At 62.8% G+C, this 16,690-nt stretch overlaps 1 protein-coding gene and 1 long non-coding RNA gene across 5 annotated transcripts; one reads left to right on the forward strand and one right to left on the reverse strand.

The window, feature by feature from the left end:
- Nucleotides 1-1,038: 1,038 nt before the first annotated feature.
- Nucleotides 1,039-15,726, reverse strand: FTCD (formimidoyltransferase cyclodeaminase). Of its 4 annotated transcripts, XM_047798420.1 has the most exons (14): nucleotides 15,637-15,726; nucleotides 14,864-15,047; nucleotides 13,900-14,028; nucleotides 13,020-13,108; nucleotides 12,750-12,929; nucleotides 11,729-11,866; nucleotides 11,471-11,602; nucleotides 7,847-7,908; nucleotides 7,446-7,575; nucleotides 7,190-7,351; nucleotides 3,804-3,847; nucleotides 3,465-3,603; nucleotides 2,276-2,371; nucleotides 1,039-1,315 (listed from the first exon to the last, which is right to left on the reverse strand). In XM_047798420.1, the coding sequence occupies exons 1-14, from the start codon at nucleotides 15,688-15,690 to the stop codon at nucleotides 1,229-1,231; spliced, it is 1,626 nt and encodes a 541-aa protein (XP_047654376.1). In that variant the 5' UTR covers nucleotides 15,691-15,726; the 3' UTR covers nucleotides 1,039-1,228. The 4 variants fall into 4 exon arrangements, with proteins under 4 accessions (XP_047654376.1, XP_047654386.1, XP_047654366.1 ...); XM_047798430.1 differs by lacking the exon at nucleotides 3,465-3,603 and having other exon boundaries at nucleotides 1,256-1,315; XM_047798410.1 differs by lacking the exon at nucleotides 1,039-1,315 and having other exon boundaries at nucleotides 2,022-2,371.
- On the forward strand, nucleotides 11,484-12,845 carry LOC125137599 (uncharacterized). The gene is made up of 4 exons (XR_007137446.1): nucleotides 11,484-11,617; nucleotides 11,828-11,973; nucleotides 12,345-12,402; nucleotides 12,780-12,845. It is a non-coding gene; the product is annotated as an uncharacterized LOC125137599 (long non-coding RNA).
- Nucleotides 15,727-16,690: the final 964 nt, after the last annotated feature.

A 16,690-nucleotide genomic window follows, 5' to 3' on the forward strand; every position in this document is an offset into this window, starting at 1 on the left:
AAATTCGGCATTTGATCTGCTCTCTTTACATAGTGAAGGAAGGAAGCATTAAGAATCTCTATCTACTCATGTTTGTGGTGGCCTAAATAAACACTACACGGACAAAGAGGGAATTCAGTGATTTCCTGAAAAGGACAGGAAGGGGCTGGTGGCGACGGGGCAGTGGGGCTTCTCTGCGGGAATCTCTGCAAATCCCAGGTTTGGGACCATGGATCACTCTGCCTATTTTAAAAGGTGGCGCCTCCCCCTGCAGCGGCCTGGTGATGCTGGTCCCGCAGCAGCCAAGCAGACCTCCAGCCCTCGCAGCTCGAAGCCTCAAGGTGTTACCCTCCTGGGGCAACACAGCCACCTGCCTGGGCCTCCAGGTCCCCCAGGGTCCCCCCACACACACTTCCTGCCTGCTCCGCCTCCTCCTTGGCCCCACCCAGGACCCCAAGGCCCTCCCTCTGTCACCATCGTCACACTTGGCTCAGCAGCACCTGCACCTGGGTCTGCCAGGTGGGGCTGGGTCTGCCTTGTAGCCCCCAGTCCTGGAGGGTCTCCACACCCACACTCCCTCACCACCCTGGCCCTGCAGGGGACATGGCAGAAGGCAGAGGGCCCCTGGTCCCCTGACCTGGCTCCCCCACCACTGGGCCTCGCTCCGAGCTTCCACTGAGAAGTCAGCACCCAGTGCCAAGGACCCCTTCCCGGGACCCCCGCTGCGAGGCTTTGCCGTCTCTTGCCGGGACATGAGAAGTGGCCAAACATCACCATCAACTCCTGGCCACCTGCTCCTTCTCCTCTCCTGCCCTGTAAGGAGCTGGCCCGGCCACCCCTCACCTCAGGGGAACCCCTGGTGCCCTCACCCATCGGGCAGCATGGCCCATGTCGCTCCATGAGAAGCAGAGGTCCTGCTAGGAGGTTCTGTCCCCCAGTTGCGCTGGTGACGGTGCCGGGCTCTGGGGCCCCACACTCGGACATCGCGGGTTCCCTCCCTGCCGCTCAGCTCAGCCCTCCCCAGTCCCCCATCGGTCCCCCACACAGCCTGCACACACTGGTGTGTCATCACTTTACTGGAAGCCACAGGTGACAGAAGGTGATGCCACTGCCCCCAGAGCTCCCCCTTCCTTGCCCCCCACTCCCTGCCCTCTCTGGGCCCCCCAGGACAGGTCTGGAGGCCACCCTGTCGTCCAGACAGTGAGGGGCCGCAGCAAGGACAGGGTCCAGCGAGGTGCCCCTCCCGCCGTCATGCCTGCCGGGCCTCCAGCCGGTCCAGCACCAGTGCCGCCTGGGTCTTGGCTTCCTGCAGGAGGCTGGAGATGCGCTGACGGACCTGACGCACACAGGGCCCGACATCGCCACGCCTGCCCCGCCCCAAGCCCGCTGCCCAGGCCTCCCTACCACCTCCCGGGCTGTCCACTCTGGGTGACCCCGGCCCCTGACCTGAGGGCCCAGAGCTCCTCACGGGTCTCTCAGTGGGTATGGGAGGCGCCCGTCTGTCTTTCCTGAGATTTGGGGCCAGGCACACCCCAGCTCCCCTCTCCTGGTCTCCCCACTTTAGCCATGACTGCCGAGGGCACGGCTGCATCCCCAAGGCCCAACCTGAAGGGACAGCTCTCAAGTGGCCTGTGTGTCATCTCGACGCCCACGTGGAGGCCAGCCACCTCCCTGATGGCCAAGCCCAGCCTGGCTGGAGCAGGAAGGTAGAGCCGCTGGCCCTGGAAAAGGCCAAGGGGCTCCCTTTCTGAGCTGGGAAGCCCTTTTTAAGGATGGTGGCAACGTCACAGAGCCTGTGGATGTTGGCCATGGCTGGGGACAGGGTGACTGCAGGGGGACGAGACTGCTCCAGGGCAAGACAGGGTGTCGCACAGACCGTGGACACACGCGATGCCGCGTTAACATGAGTTCCGTGCTCTGCGACTTTTACTCCGACCACAGCAAGAGCGACGTGACCACAAAGGCTGAAGCCGAGGCAACCGCAGGGCTTGCCTGCTCTGAATTCCCACGCCACCCACCGGGTGACCCCGCCCTGGCCAGAGCCTCACGGGAGGGAGGGAGGGAGGGAGGGCAAGCTGGCGCCACAGAGAACCCGAGAGAAGGCCTTGGGACCCCCGATGCTCGGGCCCCACGAGCCAGGCCTCGTCACCAGCGGGAGGCGGAGGAGTGGCTCGCCAGATGGGCACGTCCCTCCCTCAAGGACCCGCTGGCCAGGCCCCCGCAGGCCCACGTCTGTGAACGCGCCCCGAGGGCACACTCCAGGCCTCTCGGTGGGTCGGCCAGAGCCCCTGCTCACCTGGGCCTTAAACGCGTCATCCGTGACATCTTTCAGGTTGATGAGCACGTTGAAATAGGCACCAAACACACCCGTCTCCAGGGCCTTGGCTGCCACCTGCAACAGCCACCAGGCAGGGCCGCGTCCGGGATGGGGTGCATGGCGAGCCGCGCCCTGCCCACCCCTCAGCCCAGGGTCACGGCCTAGGGCCTCAGGCCTCATGTGAAGCGCAAGTGACCAGCCCGTGGGCTCCCAGGCGGTGGCTGGGCCGTCTCCTCTGGCCCGTCTAGAAACTGGAAGCAACCCCCCCATCCCCCCACCTTCCAGCAACTCCTATGCGTGAGGCCCCGCCTCCCGCACGCCGCTGAGTCTGGTCACTGGGGCACAGGGTGAGCCTTCGCATGGCCCTCTGGAGCTGGGAGTCACTGGACAGAAGGCCGGCCCTTGCTGGTGGCGCAGGGAGGATCCAGGGCACGGGGTGGGGGACCACTCACCAGCCGGGTCCACACCTCCCCAGCCTCGGGCCCTGACCGCATAACCAAATGCTGCCTCGTGCTGGGCCTGGCAGGAGCTGGCAGCAGGGGGGCCCTTACCCGTGAGCACGCGTGTTAGATGCTCATATGCCCCACCTGGCCGAGGGGTCAGGCAGCGCACAGATGGGCACCAGGAAGGGCCTAGAACTTGAAAACCTCAGCCTCTGTGCTCAGACAGCTGCCAGAACATTCTCAACAACTCACAGGCAGCCACCTTTCCAGGGAGAGGGGACACTTCTCTGCAGCCTCAGGACCAGACACGGAACAGGTGTCTTTCCTGTAAAGACCCTGTGCCATGGGCTCGGGATGGGCAGCAGACGTCCGAGCCTGCTCTGAGCTCCTGGCCCCGAGCCCTCCATGCGCAGGCCGTGGACAGGTGTATGCACACCTGAGAGCCGCCCTGGGGCGTGGGAAGAAGGGGCAATGGCCAGGAAGGAGGGGCCGGGGCTTCCTGGGGGACGGTTGGGTATGGAACCTAGAGACACATCTGCATTTCTGCCCCTCTGCCCGCAACCTTAACAAGACCCTGGATGCCCGCTTAGAAGTGGGTAAGCGAGCCGGCCCTGCGGCTGAGACTGACCACGACGCCCATGAAGAGCTGCGTCCAACCTGGTCCAGTAAACACCCAGGAAAGGGCAGTGGTGCCCACGCGCATCCACACTGCCCCCACCGCGCACCTGCAGGTCAGATCGGCAGGCCAGGTTCCCACACAGGGCCAGCTCCTGCAGTGCCGGCCACAATGAGGCCACCGTCTCCGCCAGCGCCAGGGGCACAGCCACTGCCTGCCTCAGCCCCTCCTGCAGGGCAGCCGCACGCCTGAAAGCAAGGGGCCAGTGGTACCCAGGGACTGGCAAACCACCCTGCCAGCTCTGCTCCAAGCAGACAGACCCAGGGTGGGGCCCACAGGGAAACAGGTCTCTAATCACAACCCACCCCAGAGAGGGACTGAAGGCCTTTCGAGGTGCCTGGACGTGCGCGGCCCGGCGTAGCACCACCCCCAGCCACTGCCCACTCACCTGTCCTTGTCCTCGGGTGTGTCCTTGGGCAGCTTCGTCGCTTTCTGCCAGGGCAAACACAGACACGCAGGAGTGAGTGACTGCACTGGGGGGCCTGTCCCCGCCACACGGGCCCCCAGAAAGGGAAGGGCTCCGGCAGTGCCCACACCACCCTGCAGGGTCAGCACCCAGACGTGCTCCTGTCCGTTCTGGGTTGATCGGCCCTGGTGTCAGGCCCATGCTGGGCGCCAAAGGGCTAGGCCAGAGGGCAAGAGGTGCCCAGACCCAGGCCCGCCCGCGGCACAGCCTCCGGTCACAGCAACTGTACAGCCTCCCAGATCCAGGCATGAGCTTCAAGGCCAGAACCCCTGTCCAGAAGGTGCCACACAACCAGCGTCCTCCTGGGAGCGGTCCCGCGGGGCGTCCTCCGTTCGTGCTGTGAGCACCTGGCTCCCACGCCCGCCGACCAGCTCTGCCCACGGGCAGGGTCTCTGGACGGGTCAGGGGGGCTGGCCAGGTTCGGGCCCTTCTGCTTTCGTTGGTTTGGCCAAATCACCACCCAGAAGTCGTTACCAGTCTGCTGGCCCGTCAGCAAACAGTCCCTGGACCCGACCGGAGCCAGGTTCCGCCAGCACCGACGTGTGGCTCCAGTCCCTGGCGCTCCACTCCCGCCCGCGGGACCTGGGCTCTGTCTCCACCGCGCAGCTCTCCGCCCGCTTTGTCAGGTCTGCTTCGCGCGGCCGCATCTGTGTCCGCTGGAGGCGGCCCACCAGTCAGGCGCGTTTTCTGATTCCTCGTGAGGCTTGTTTTGTGGAAGGAGGGCGCGCACAGCCGCCTCTCAACGCCGTCTAGGAATTGCTGATGTATTTGGTGGATGTTTTCTGATTTTTTTCAAAAGTCCATCTTCGGAGTTCCCTTATGGCACAGCAGAAACGAATCCAACTAGGAACCATGAGGCTGCGGGTTCGATCCCTGGCCCCGCTCAGTGGGTTAGGGATCCGGCATTGCCGTGAGCTGTGGTGTAGGTCACAGACATGGCTCGGATCTGGCGTTGCCGTGGCTCTGATGTAAGCCAGCTGTAGCTCCGATTCAACCCCTAGCCTGGGAACCTCCCTCCATATGCCACGGGTGCGGCCCTAAAAAAAGACAAAAGACAAAAAAAAAGTCCTTCTTGTTGCTGACTGGGAACATACACCAGCGCAGTGTCTCCTGTTGTCACACGTGTGTGTGTGGTGCTCTCACGCGTGTGTGATGATCTCACGTGTGTGCGTGATGCTCTCAGGTGTGTGTGATGATCTCACGTGTGTGCGTGATGCTCTCAGGTGTGTGTGATGTTCTCACGTGTGTGCGTGATGCTCTCAGGTGTGTGTGATGATCTCACACGTGTGTGTGTGATGCTCTCAGGTGTGTGTGATGTTCTCACGTGTGTGCGTGATGCTCTCAGGTGTGTGTGATGATCTCACACATGTGTGCATGATGCTCTCAGGTGTGTGTGATGATCTCACGTGTGTGATGATCTCACACGTGTGTGTGTGGTGCTCTCACGCGTGTGTGATGATCTCACGTGTGTGCGTGATGCTCTCAGGTGTGTGTGATGATCTCACGTGTGTGTGTGATGCTCTCAGGTGTGTGTGATGTTCTCACACGTGTGTGCGTGATGCTCTCAGGTGTGTGTGATGATCTCACACGTGTGTGTGTGATGCTCTCAGGTGTGTGTGATGATCTCACACGTGTGTGTGTGGTGCTCTCACGCGTGTGTGATGATCTCACGTGTGTGCGTGATGCTCTCAGGTGTGTGTGATGCTCTCACGTGTGTGTGTGATGCTCTCAGGTGTGTGTGATGTTCTCACACGTGTGTGCGTGATGCTCTCAGGTGTGTGTGATGTTCTCACACGTGTGTGCGTGATGCTCTCAGGTGTGTGTGATGACCTCACGTGTGTGCGTGATGCTCTCAGGTGTGTGTGATGATCTCACGTGTGTGCGTGATGCTCTCAGGTGTGTGTGATGATCTCACGTGTGTGTGTGATGATCTCAGGTGTGTGTGATGTTCTCACACGTGTGTGCGTGATGCTCTCAGGTGTGTGTGATGTTCTCACACGTGTGCGTGATGCTCTCGAAATGTATAGAAATGGCCCTCCCGCAGCCCTGCCACTCCACCAGTGCACTCCTAGGGGGCCGTTTAAACTGCAACACCGCACCCAGGAAAGACCAAGAGAAAGACCGAAGATTCGATGACATAAAAATACAAACTCGTGCTGTCAGAAACCAGCACAAGTGAAGTCAAAAGTCACGCAGTGCCCCCTGCTTTGCCAGAAGTTGTGGTGAGCGCTAAGAGAAAGGAGAGAAAAGGACCCTTCGCTTTCCTGAAAAGGACATAAAACCACTGCACAATGGCTGGAAATGCCCCTCCCGCAGCTCCAGGCATGATGAGGCACTCCTGCCAGGGCAGCACAGCCACGGTCGTGGGGCTGGGGGGCAAGGACCACTCCCGGCCTCCATCTGCACAACTGCTACCAGGGCCATGGGGCAGCATCCTTCAAAGGGGAAACGCGCCCACCCTGGGGCCACAACCCTTCCCAAGTCACTGCTACAGCCTGCCCACCACGTGCGTGCCCAGCGACGGCTGCCAGCGGTGCGGGGACTCAGCTTCAGTCAGAGGGTCACCTCCTCTGTCGCGACGCCCTCAGACGAGACTGTCCCCAGGTGCAGACTCAGGCTCACATCAGCGCCCAGAGGTCACCCCCAAGGTCACCTAGCCCAAGTGCTCCTGCCCCTCCCCATCCCCAGGCGGGTCCGGCTCCCTCCCTCCCACCTCTCCTGGGTGCCCCCCAGTGGATCTGCTTTCAGACGTGCCTGGGGCTTCCTCTCCTTACACTCCGACCTGTGCCCCGGCTCTGACAGACGCCCTTCTCTGCTGCCCTCCTGGACCCAGTCTGGATCTAGCCACCTGTCCGTCCCGCCTCACTGGAGGGTCCCAGCTCAGCGGTGGCCCTTTCCGCCAGGGGCTGAACCGTCCTCTCTGACCTCTGAGACGTGACACCCAGCATTTCTCTGGGAAGGTTTCTGCTCCCGCCCTTCCCAGGACCTGAGCTCTTCTGGGGATCCTGCCCTGCTCCAGCACCTGAAGGTCTGGGTGCCGGCCCTTCAGGGGACTCAGAGAGAGCTGGGCCGGGGGGCACCGGGCCTGGCCAAGCCTGGGGCAGGTGCCCTTCTCCCCTCCCACCCCGCCCTGTGCCAACCCCACTGGGCTCAGCCCGGCCCAGGCAGGAGGCAGGGGCTGAGGGCAGCGAGCCCGCTCTCCCCTCCGGCCCCTCCTCTGTGACCCGGCCCAGGCTTCTCTCTGTCCGCAGACCCCGTTCTTGCTGGGGCTGCTTGGCGGGCGGGCGGGGGGCCGTGTGCACACGCACCAGGTAGGCCTCGAAGGCCCGGGCGTCAGCGTCCACCAGCGAGGTCAGCTCGGCCGAGGCCGCGTGGAAGGGCGGGATCAGGCGGCGCATGGTGGTGTCCAGGTGCTCAAACTGGCGCCGCCCGTAGGTCATCAGGCCGACCATGGAGGCCAGAGCAGCACCCTGTGGGGGGGCGGGGGAGCTCGTGGGACCCACCAGGCCGGCGCACTGACCCCGCCGGCCCCGCTCCGTGCATCCCAGCCCAGGCCCCGCTCACCATGGCTGCAGTGGCTGCGGCCACAGAGCCGCCCCCTGGGGCTGCCGAGCGGGAGCCCACCTCGCGGACAAAGGTGCGCAGGGGCTTGTGCAGCAGGCTCTGCTCAGGCCCAGCTTCGGGGACCAGGTACCTGCGGGGGCGGGGGCAGGCATGCTGGGGGCGGGTGGTCTGCCTTGGGCAGGGACAGGGGATGGGGGCACAGGGTCCTGGGTTGTTGCTGCCAGGCAGGGAGGCTGGGGCCAGGCCGCCCTCCCCTTGCCCGCACCAGCACAGGGGAGGGGCCTGTGCCCTGTGGGCACCACAGCTGCGGGGTGGGGGCTGACCAGACGGGACAGAGCGAGCCCCACGCCTGGCGACGGAGCGGGGTTCTGGAAGGGCTGCGGGGTTGGGGGGCTGCTCACTCGATAATCCGCTCCTTGGGTTTGAATGGGGCCAGGGAGTCCAGGCCCAGCCGATTCACCACCTGGAAGAGGGGCCGGTGACCTGGAGTCCCCTCGATGGCGAGGCCCCATTGCCGCCACCCCAGGGGCCTCTGGCCGCCCCCACCCACCAGCAGCCAGCGAGGCAGGGCCCGGCCCAGCGCAGGGGCCCACACAACCTCCGGACCGTCACCCAGTCACCCGGGCCTGCGGCCGGAAAGAAGCCGGGACAACTGCCTCCTGGGACAAGATTCCAGCTGCCCGGGAGTCAGAGCCGCTCTGGTTCTTGAAGGCCGGGCGGCCTCATCTGTCCAAATGCCAGACTCGCGTGACGAAGAGCCCATTTTACTTAAATTCAAAATAAAGTAGGAAACGTCTCTATTTCAGAGCAGAATTCTTTCCACGGAAGCGCCCTGCAGACGCTTTACAGTCCTGGGGGGCGGCAGTACAGCCCCCAGCCCCGTGAGCCTCAGGCTGCACTCTTCACACAAAACAGGAGGTGACGAGCACAGCCCGAAGCAGTGAAGCCCAGCCCGGGGGACGGACTGGCACCCCGAGGGCTGGCCCTGCGCAGAAAGCCCCAGAAAGAGGAGCAGCAGCATCGAGCGTGTATTCCAGCGCCGGGGAAGCCAGCGGGACGTAACGCACACCCTTCCACGCCAGAAATGCCCAGAAAGCCTCCCTCCCGGAGGCTGGCTGCCCTAGAGGCGTCTGAGCAGCCCCTCCGGAGTGGGGGTCAGACCGGAGACCCCTGAAAGACGACGTTGCCAAGGACGAATTAGGAAAAAGCCACCGGCCGCAGGAAGCAACTGGGGATGTCCTGGTCTTTGACGTCCCTTTGGTGAAGCAGGAAAACATCTCTCCTGGGAACTCTAAGCACAGCCTCCCCGCCGGGAGGAGGGCCACGGTCGACGCAGCATCCTCTCCCTGCGGAGTCCCACAGCCCCAAGCAGAGCCTCATCTCAAGCGATCCCAGCACCCCTCAGAGGCAAACGCCAACCGGCATCGGGGAAGTGCTACAGAGCAAAGCACGGAGAGCGGGCCCAGCATCCAAGCCACAAACGCAAGAACACGCATCACGCTGACGGTCGACAGACATGAGGGCTTGCAAAGAGATTTTCAAAGACTGCCGACCTCAGAACTTTCAAAGAGTATGAAAAAGCGTGTTTAAAGAAGACGAAATGCATCAAACGCATTAATAAGCGTAAACACGTGGGGGGGGAACGCTTCCTACAGAGGATGCAGTTAGAAAATTCTCGATGCTGCTAAAACTCGCGGCTGGAACTTCAGAGGAACTGAGTGTTTACACGTCCTTGAACTACCTCCCCGCGGAGCTCGCGTTAGTGACAAAAGCAGAAACAGAGACGGTGTTGTGAGGGGTCCTAGGCAGGGACGCCAACTTGCAACTTGAGAGGGACCCAGGTCACGCCGTGGGAGGACACCACGTCACTTCCGTGTCCCTCCCGCCCAGCGCGCACAGCCGCAGCCAGCCCTGGGCCCACAGATAAAGTCCCCAAGGAACCCTGCTTTGAAAATTAGCTTGATTGTGAAATCCAGCCACAGACAGATGGGAAAGGGCAGAGATCAGAGTGACGTCACGTTCAGAACCAAACGAAGTGCCTGTGCAGAGTTGATACTGCGGATACGGATACGGCTCTAGAAGATAAGCATTACAATATGACAGTGTAAAAACAACAGCGCAGCCACTGAAATCTGGAGCAGGCATGGCCACTCCCACAAGGGCGTTATTTTCTTGTCTTTCTTCACCAAGAGTCACCGGACTTTGTCTAATGTTCATATAGGGGTTACGGATTAAATATATTATTTAAACCCAAGTTTTAACCACCTAGAATAAGTCAATCTCAGCAAGGTGGCAGAATACCAAGTCAACACACAAAAGTCAGTGCATTTCCCGACGCTAATAACAAACAATCTGAAAAAGAAATGACGAAAACAATCCATTCTCAATTGCATCAAAAAGAATACAAGACTTAGGATATTAATTTAACCAAGGAGGCGAAAGACTTGCACCAAAAAAACTACAGAACATGCTGAAGGAAGTTAAAGACACGGTGAAGAGGACACAGCCCACGTCCGTGCTGGGAAAACAGAGCTGGAGCAGCCCCCAGAGGGATCTGAGAGCCAGGGCCACACAGAATCCTGGACGGGGGGATGGCTGCACGACTTATAAATGTCTTGAACACTGCGACCCATAACTACAGCCAAAACTGGCTAAGATGACGAGTTTTATGTTACACATATATTAATTAAAAAAAAAAACTGGAAAAGTATTTAACCACCAAAAGCACCCCCCCCCCATGTACCACAACGAAAACATCCGGAAGTGGAGAGGAAGCCACGACAGGACCAAGTGCCACGTCTGCGACCCCACAGCAGGCCCAGCGCACGGGCCCGACGCGCCCCCCACCGAGGCCCAGCAGTGCTTCAGACACGGCATTTTTGACAAAGGCAATGTTTGTGGCCACCTTGCTTCAGCAGGTCTCTTGGCATCGTTCTCCCAACACCTTCCCGACAGCACCTGCTCACTTTGTGTCTGTGTCACATCCGGTAACACTCGCAGCGTCTCAAACCCTCCGCAGCAGGAAGAGCACAGCTCTGAAAGGCTCAGGTGGCCGTCAGCCTTTTTTGGCAGTAACGTGCTTTGAAATGAGGGATGTACGTGGTTTGGTTTGGTGTTTTAGAGATGATACACGGCTGCACAGGCAAAGCCCACGGCAGAGTCTGAGCACAACTTTCTACACGCCGGGAAACCACCACCTTCCTGTGAGCCGCTGAATTGCAGGGGCCCGGAACCGAACCTACGGTAACTCCAAGGTCTGCCTGTACTGACAGGAATTGGTCAAATTGGTACATTTGGATAGAGCTCAGACACAAAGTGAGCAGGTGCTGTCGGGAAAGTGTTGGGAGAACGATGCCAAGAGACCTGCTGAAGCAAGGTGGCCACAAACATCGCCTTGGATAGAGCTCAACACGTTGTTGTAAAGTAACCACCAGAATACCTCAAAACCAGAGGAGCTCCTCCATATAACCCAAAGGAAACCACAGCCTCTCATGCCTAAAGAAAGGATGCGGTAGTCCAGCCATTTCTGCTCAGTTAGTACACACGAAAGGATAAATTCAATCTTCAAAAGCCAAAAACTTTCAGAAATTCAATCATGTGCTCAGTGTCAAAAACTCCCTCGAAAGAAAGAAGGGAGTTCCCACTGTGGCTCAGCAGGTTAAGGACCTGACATAGCGTCCATAGGGGTGAGGGTTTCATCCCTGGCCTCACTCATTGGGTCAAGGAGCCCTCATTGCTGTGGCTGCCGTGCAGGCCTGCCCCTGCAGATCCAATTCGACCCCTAGCCTGGGAACTTCCGTATGCCACAGATGGGCTGTACAAATAAAAATAAAAAGCAGAGGAGGCGGCGGCCAGGCCCGGAGGACACGAGGGGTGCAGGCCAGAAGTCCCCCCACCCCCCCCACCCCGCGGCCGGCCCGGCCCCGCCCCCCACCAGCCAGAAGCTCCCCACCCCACCCCACGGCCGGCGCGGCCCCGCCCCTCCTCCCCGGCCCCGCCCCTCCTCCCCGGCCCCGCCCCCCCACCAGCCGGATCCGGTGCTCGTCCTCCAGCAGGAAGAGGTTCTCCTTCTCGCAGTAGAAGGCGGCCGCATCCAGGAGGGCCTTCAGCGGCACCAGGCCCACCAGCTGCGAGCCCACCACCGGGAGGCTCAGCTCCTGCGGAGGTCGGAGGTCAGGACGTGGACGCCCGGAGGGGCTGGGCTGGAGAATGCTGCGGGGGGCGGAGGAAGACTGCGGGGAGGCGGGGGGGGGGGGGGGGGGACGGGAACCCGCCCTGCTCACCTGGGCTTCTCTGCAGGTCTCCTCGAAGACCGTGTGCAGCCCGGTGACCTCAAAGTCCAGGAGGTTTGTAGACACCTGAGCCAGGTTCTTCTCGTCCAGGTACCAGCCGATGGCCTGCACCTTCTTCAGGCGTCCTGGCTGCGAAGCACGAGGCTTTCCCAGACCCGCCTGCCCCTCCGCTCCGGGGCCCTGAACTGACAGCCCCTTCCTTAGCCGACCCGAGGCCTCCTTCTACCCGAGTCGAGGTGGGCGGGGCCTGAGATTGTGCCGGCTGCCCTGACAGTGGGTGGCGGTGGTGAGAGGGGGTCCTCCTCCCTCTGCCTCTGCTCCCTCATCTGAGCGGGGGAGGGGCTGCCCACCACGGGAAACCCAGGCCCCACAGGGTCAGCACCAGGGCGCCTGTCCCCCGAGCAGCAGGGTCAGAGCAGGCCCTGCCACCGGCCAGCACCCCACCCACGCCCTTGTCCCTGGGGCTGTGTCCCTTCCTCCCACCCCACCCCTCACTCAGAGCCCAGCTCTCGCCCTTGGAGCCACTCAGGCCACCTGGGGGGACCTCTGACTTCAGCCAGAGCACAGAGGATCTGGGGGTTGCTATGCTTTCATGTTGTTCTTGCAGAACCAAGTCTGCAGGACGCAGCTGCCCCCGGCCCGGGCTCTGGGGTGGGGGCTGCCAGGTGAGCATGGCATCACCCTCCACCTCCTTCACCAGGTATCTCGGGGTCTACCTGTGTCCAGCTTGAACTTTCTGTGAGAGGGATGCTCAAACTAGGTGACAGCCACTGCGGCAGACTTGGGGGATCGGGGCACCTAGGGGTCCCCGGGACACCTGGGGGTACTGGGGGCCCCTGAGGGCACCCAGGGCTCAGAAGCATCTGTTTCCCAGCAGTGGACACCCGGGTGGGCTGGTCAGCAGGCCCACCCGTGGCACCACCCAGCCCCGACCCTCTCTGGCTGGCCCCTCAGACTCCACGAGGATGTGCTGGCCCTCGGGGGTCCCGGGCACAAGCCGGCGGCCGCCCACCTGGTCCTTCCCGCGGCCCTGCTCCCGCAGGTCGAGGGCAATGCGGTGCGCCTGCTCCCTGGTGCTGAGCAGGTTGACGTTGAACGCGAGGAGGAACTTCCGCGCCCCCACAACCGTGGCCCCCCAGCTGGGGACGAAGGCGCTGGGGCCGAAGTCGGGGGCCCACTCGGCCTGCTTGAGCTGTGGGGACACCACCAGGTGAGGGGGGACGAGGGCCCCCCCGCCCTGAGGGCCCGCCCCAGACCGCCCGCCCTGGCGGGGGACACGCACCTTCTCAGGGAGGGCCTCGTACTCCCCAGCCCGGAGGGTGGGCAGGGACTGGCGACCGGCCGTCCGCGCCGCCTCGCCGTAGAGGTACACTGCAAGGGGAGCCTGCTCAGGCCCCGGGCCGCGGCGGGGCGGGACCCCCACCCCTGGAGGAGGCAGACGCCCCCCATCGCTGGGCGTGAGCAGTCACTGACCTGGGCACTCCGTGGGAGGCCACGACCCCTCCTCTGCCCCGCCCCTGCCACCCCTGCACAGACGCCCCAGAAAAAGCCATTGCCCGCCCGCAAGAATCAGGAGCAGACTCGAGGGGCTGGAAGGGTATTCAGATTTGTCTCCAAAACGCATTTTCCTTGAACCATAAGCATGTACACACTTTAGGGAACGCAGACAAAAGGGAACGAAACTCACCACCAACCGCCAACACCTGCACAAGCTCGGTGACACCTGGCGTGCTGTGCCCCAGCCTCGGCCCGGCCCACAGCGCAAGGGCCGGGCCTGCGCCCCAGGCTCACGAGTGCCCGGCCCGCCCTGCGCTGGGCCTTCCCTTGGTTGGGTTAACGCCCCAAAGCGAAGTCATCCTGTTGGGGCGCGGGCGGTTTAGGGCCCTCGGCGCTGCCCAAGTCCTCGAGGAGCGGCCGCTCCATCCCGCCCCCCGGCGGTGTCGAGCCGCGCCTGACACGGCCCCGTCTGTTCTAGTGGCTTGTACCAGTTTGTCTCACGGTGGGAGAAGTGGCACATACTCCTGCCATCACGCACCTGCCCCATAGGTTCCTTTTCTTAAAATCCGCACGTTTAAGGATGCGAGGGCGGAGATCCAGGAGGGACGCCCGCTGCTGATAGGAACGGACGTGGGGAGGGTCAGGCTGGGCCCCCCGGCACTCACCTGGCACCCCCAGCTCCTCAGCCAGCCGCTGGCCAAAGGCCTGGGCACAGCGCACGCACTCGTCCATAGTGACACCGCGCACCGGGATGAAGGGGCACACGTCCAGGGCGCCCATCCGAGGGTGCTCCCCTGTGGAGAGAGGGGGCGGAGGCGGCCCAGGTGTGGGACGTGGGGCGGACGCATCCGCAGGCACGACCGCCAACTACCAGCCCAGTGCTGCGGCATCTTCCTGGGGGACCCCTCCCTCTCCTGAAGCCACGCGGACGAGCTCTCGGTGGTGGGGGGGGGACGGCCTCCACGTGCTGATTACAGAGCGTCCTCTCTCTCTTGTCTTTTTAGGGTCGCACCTGCATATGGAGGTCCCCAGGCAAGGGATCGAATCCAAGCTACAGCCGCTGGCCTACACCACAGCCACAGCAATGCAGGATCCGAGCCACGTCTGCAACCTACACCACAGCTCACAGCCACACCGGATCCTTAACCCACTGAGCAAGGGCAGGGATCGAACCTGCATCCTTCTAGTTCCTAGTCGGGTTCGTAACCCACGGAGCCACAGCGGGAACTCCAGAGCACCTTTCTCTTAACGGAGTCCCGCTGGGGGTTAACGGTCAGCAGTCCCCGCCGCCCCCTCCCCGCAGGCGGCGCCCCCTTCGGAGGTCAGCCTCCATCTCCCTCTACCCGTTAGGATCATTTGCAACTTCCCTCCCCCGCTGTGAGCAGCCACAGCCCCTGCCCTTTTGACCAGCTCCCCGTGCGTCCACCGACCTTTGACCCTACCGCCCAAAGAATGTGTTTGGTTTGTGGGCTATTGGCAGGTCGGGCCGTGTCCCCACACCCAGGGCCTGCACAGGGCTCTCGGGCCCCCTGAAACATGGACAGGGTCCAAGGAGCATCTGGCCGGCCATCAGCCCCACGCCCTCCGCAGGTCCCGCAGGCTGGGCGGCCGCTGCGCTCAGGCCCTCACCACGGTGGCTGCTCATGTCGATGAGCTGGTAGGCGGCCCGGGCGGCATTGAGGGCCCCCTCCACCACATCCTCAGGGCGCCCCACGAAGGTGTAGACGGTGCGGTTGGTGGAGGGGCCAGAGTCCACGTCCAGCAGCATGCAGCCCGGGGTCTGAGCCACCGCTCGGGAAATGGCATCAATCACCTGGGGACAAAGCCAGCTCTGCACCTCAGTCTCCCCATGTGGAGGAGGAAGTGGGAGCTGCAGGGGGGCCGTGCCCTCTGCCCCCCACAGATGCGGGCCGGGCACTTGGGAATTCCCCAAAGAGCAGGAGCCCTGGGGACGAGGCAGCGGGCAGCGCCTCCGGGAGAAAGTGAGGCAGGAAGCAGACGCCAGGCAGAGGGGCGGCGGGGCCAAGAAGGTGACCTTCAGGCAAGGTCTCAGAGGGTCAGGCACCCCGGAGGCCTGCATCTGGGGAGGCCCATGAAGGGCCTGGAAGCTTCCAAGGCTGCAAGAAGGCCCACCCGGCACCCTGCCGGTTTCCTACAGATCTCGGGAGCATGAGAACAGCACCCGCCTTGCAAGACGGGGGGCGCAGTGCATGGCGCCGGCGCCCGCACACAGCCCATGGGGCGAGCTGAAGGGTCCCGTTTTTACAGAGAAGCCAAGTCATCTGCCCTGGCTGCCTGCTGCCCTGTCCCCACCCCCCACGCACGTCCCTTTAGAAGATAAGCCCCCACCCCACCCTGAGCCTCCTGTGCTGCCCCCGCCACCCCCACCCATGGCACCTCACCTCCTGGTTTTTCCCCTCCGAGAAGTTGGGGACACATTCCACCAGCTGGGACATGGCCCAGCCGCAATCTGGACGCTTCTCTCACAGGCAGAGGCGGGAAGGAGGGACAGAGCTCTGGGCGCCGGCGGGTCCTTTATACACCTGGCGGGCCCTCCCCGGGCCCAGGCTTCTTATTAACTGAAGCCGAGCGCGGAGGGCAGCGGGGCCTGTGCAAACACAAGGCAGACCTGGGGGTGGGGGGAGGGCAGAGCCAGGACCCCTGGAGCTGTGGGGCGGGGGGAGGAGGGCGGAGGGCGTGGGCTCCCCTGGAAGAAGCACCTGTGACCTGCCCCACTCCCAACCCGGGAAAGTCCTCACAGGCCTGGCCTCAGGTCAGCCCAGGCTCCAAGCCAGCTTGGCCCAGGCCCCCAGTGACCCTCTGGGTGGCCCTCCAGCCTCTGCTTCTTCATGTAACAGCCGAGCCTCAGGGCCGCAGGGCGATGAGGGTCTGTGAGGCCCCAGCACTGGACCTGGCTCTCAGCAGAGGCAGCTCCGCCTGGCCAGGCAAGAGAGCTGGGGGAAGGGTGCATGCAGGTGCCTAGGTGCTGCCCATGGGGCAGGCAGGGGAGGCTCTCCTGAGAGCTGCTGGCTGTTGCTGGGGCCAGAGGCTCCCACTAGGGGGCGACACACCCCAGGTCAGAACCACAGGGCCCTGGGCTCAGGGGGCCAGCTGGGTCAACTCCCACCTTAAGTCCTTTGAGGATTTGTTTTGCTTTTTTTTAGGGCCGCACCCGCAGCATATGGAGGTTCCCAGACCAGGAGTCTAATCGGAGCTGCAGCTGCTGGCCTACAACACAGCCACAGCAACGGAGGATCCAAGATTTGACTGCAACCTATACCACAGCTCACGGCAACCCCGCATCCTTAACCCACCAAGCGAGGCCAGGGATCAAACTCGAGTCCTCATGGATACAAGTTGGGTTCTTAACCCACTGAGCCGCAATGGGACTTCCTCCTTCGTAGTTTTTGAACAGGGGGTGTTTCCATCCTGCAAAGACCCACCACTCACGTGGTC

Source organism: Phacochoerus africanus, chromosome 1 (genome assembly GCF_016906955.1).
Source record: "Phacochoerus africanus isolate WHEZ1 chromosome 1, ROS_Pafr_v1, whole genome shotgun sequence".
Lineage (NCBI taxonomy): Eukaryota > Metazoa > Chordata > Mammalia > Artiodactyla > Suidae > Phacochoerus > Phacochoerus africanus.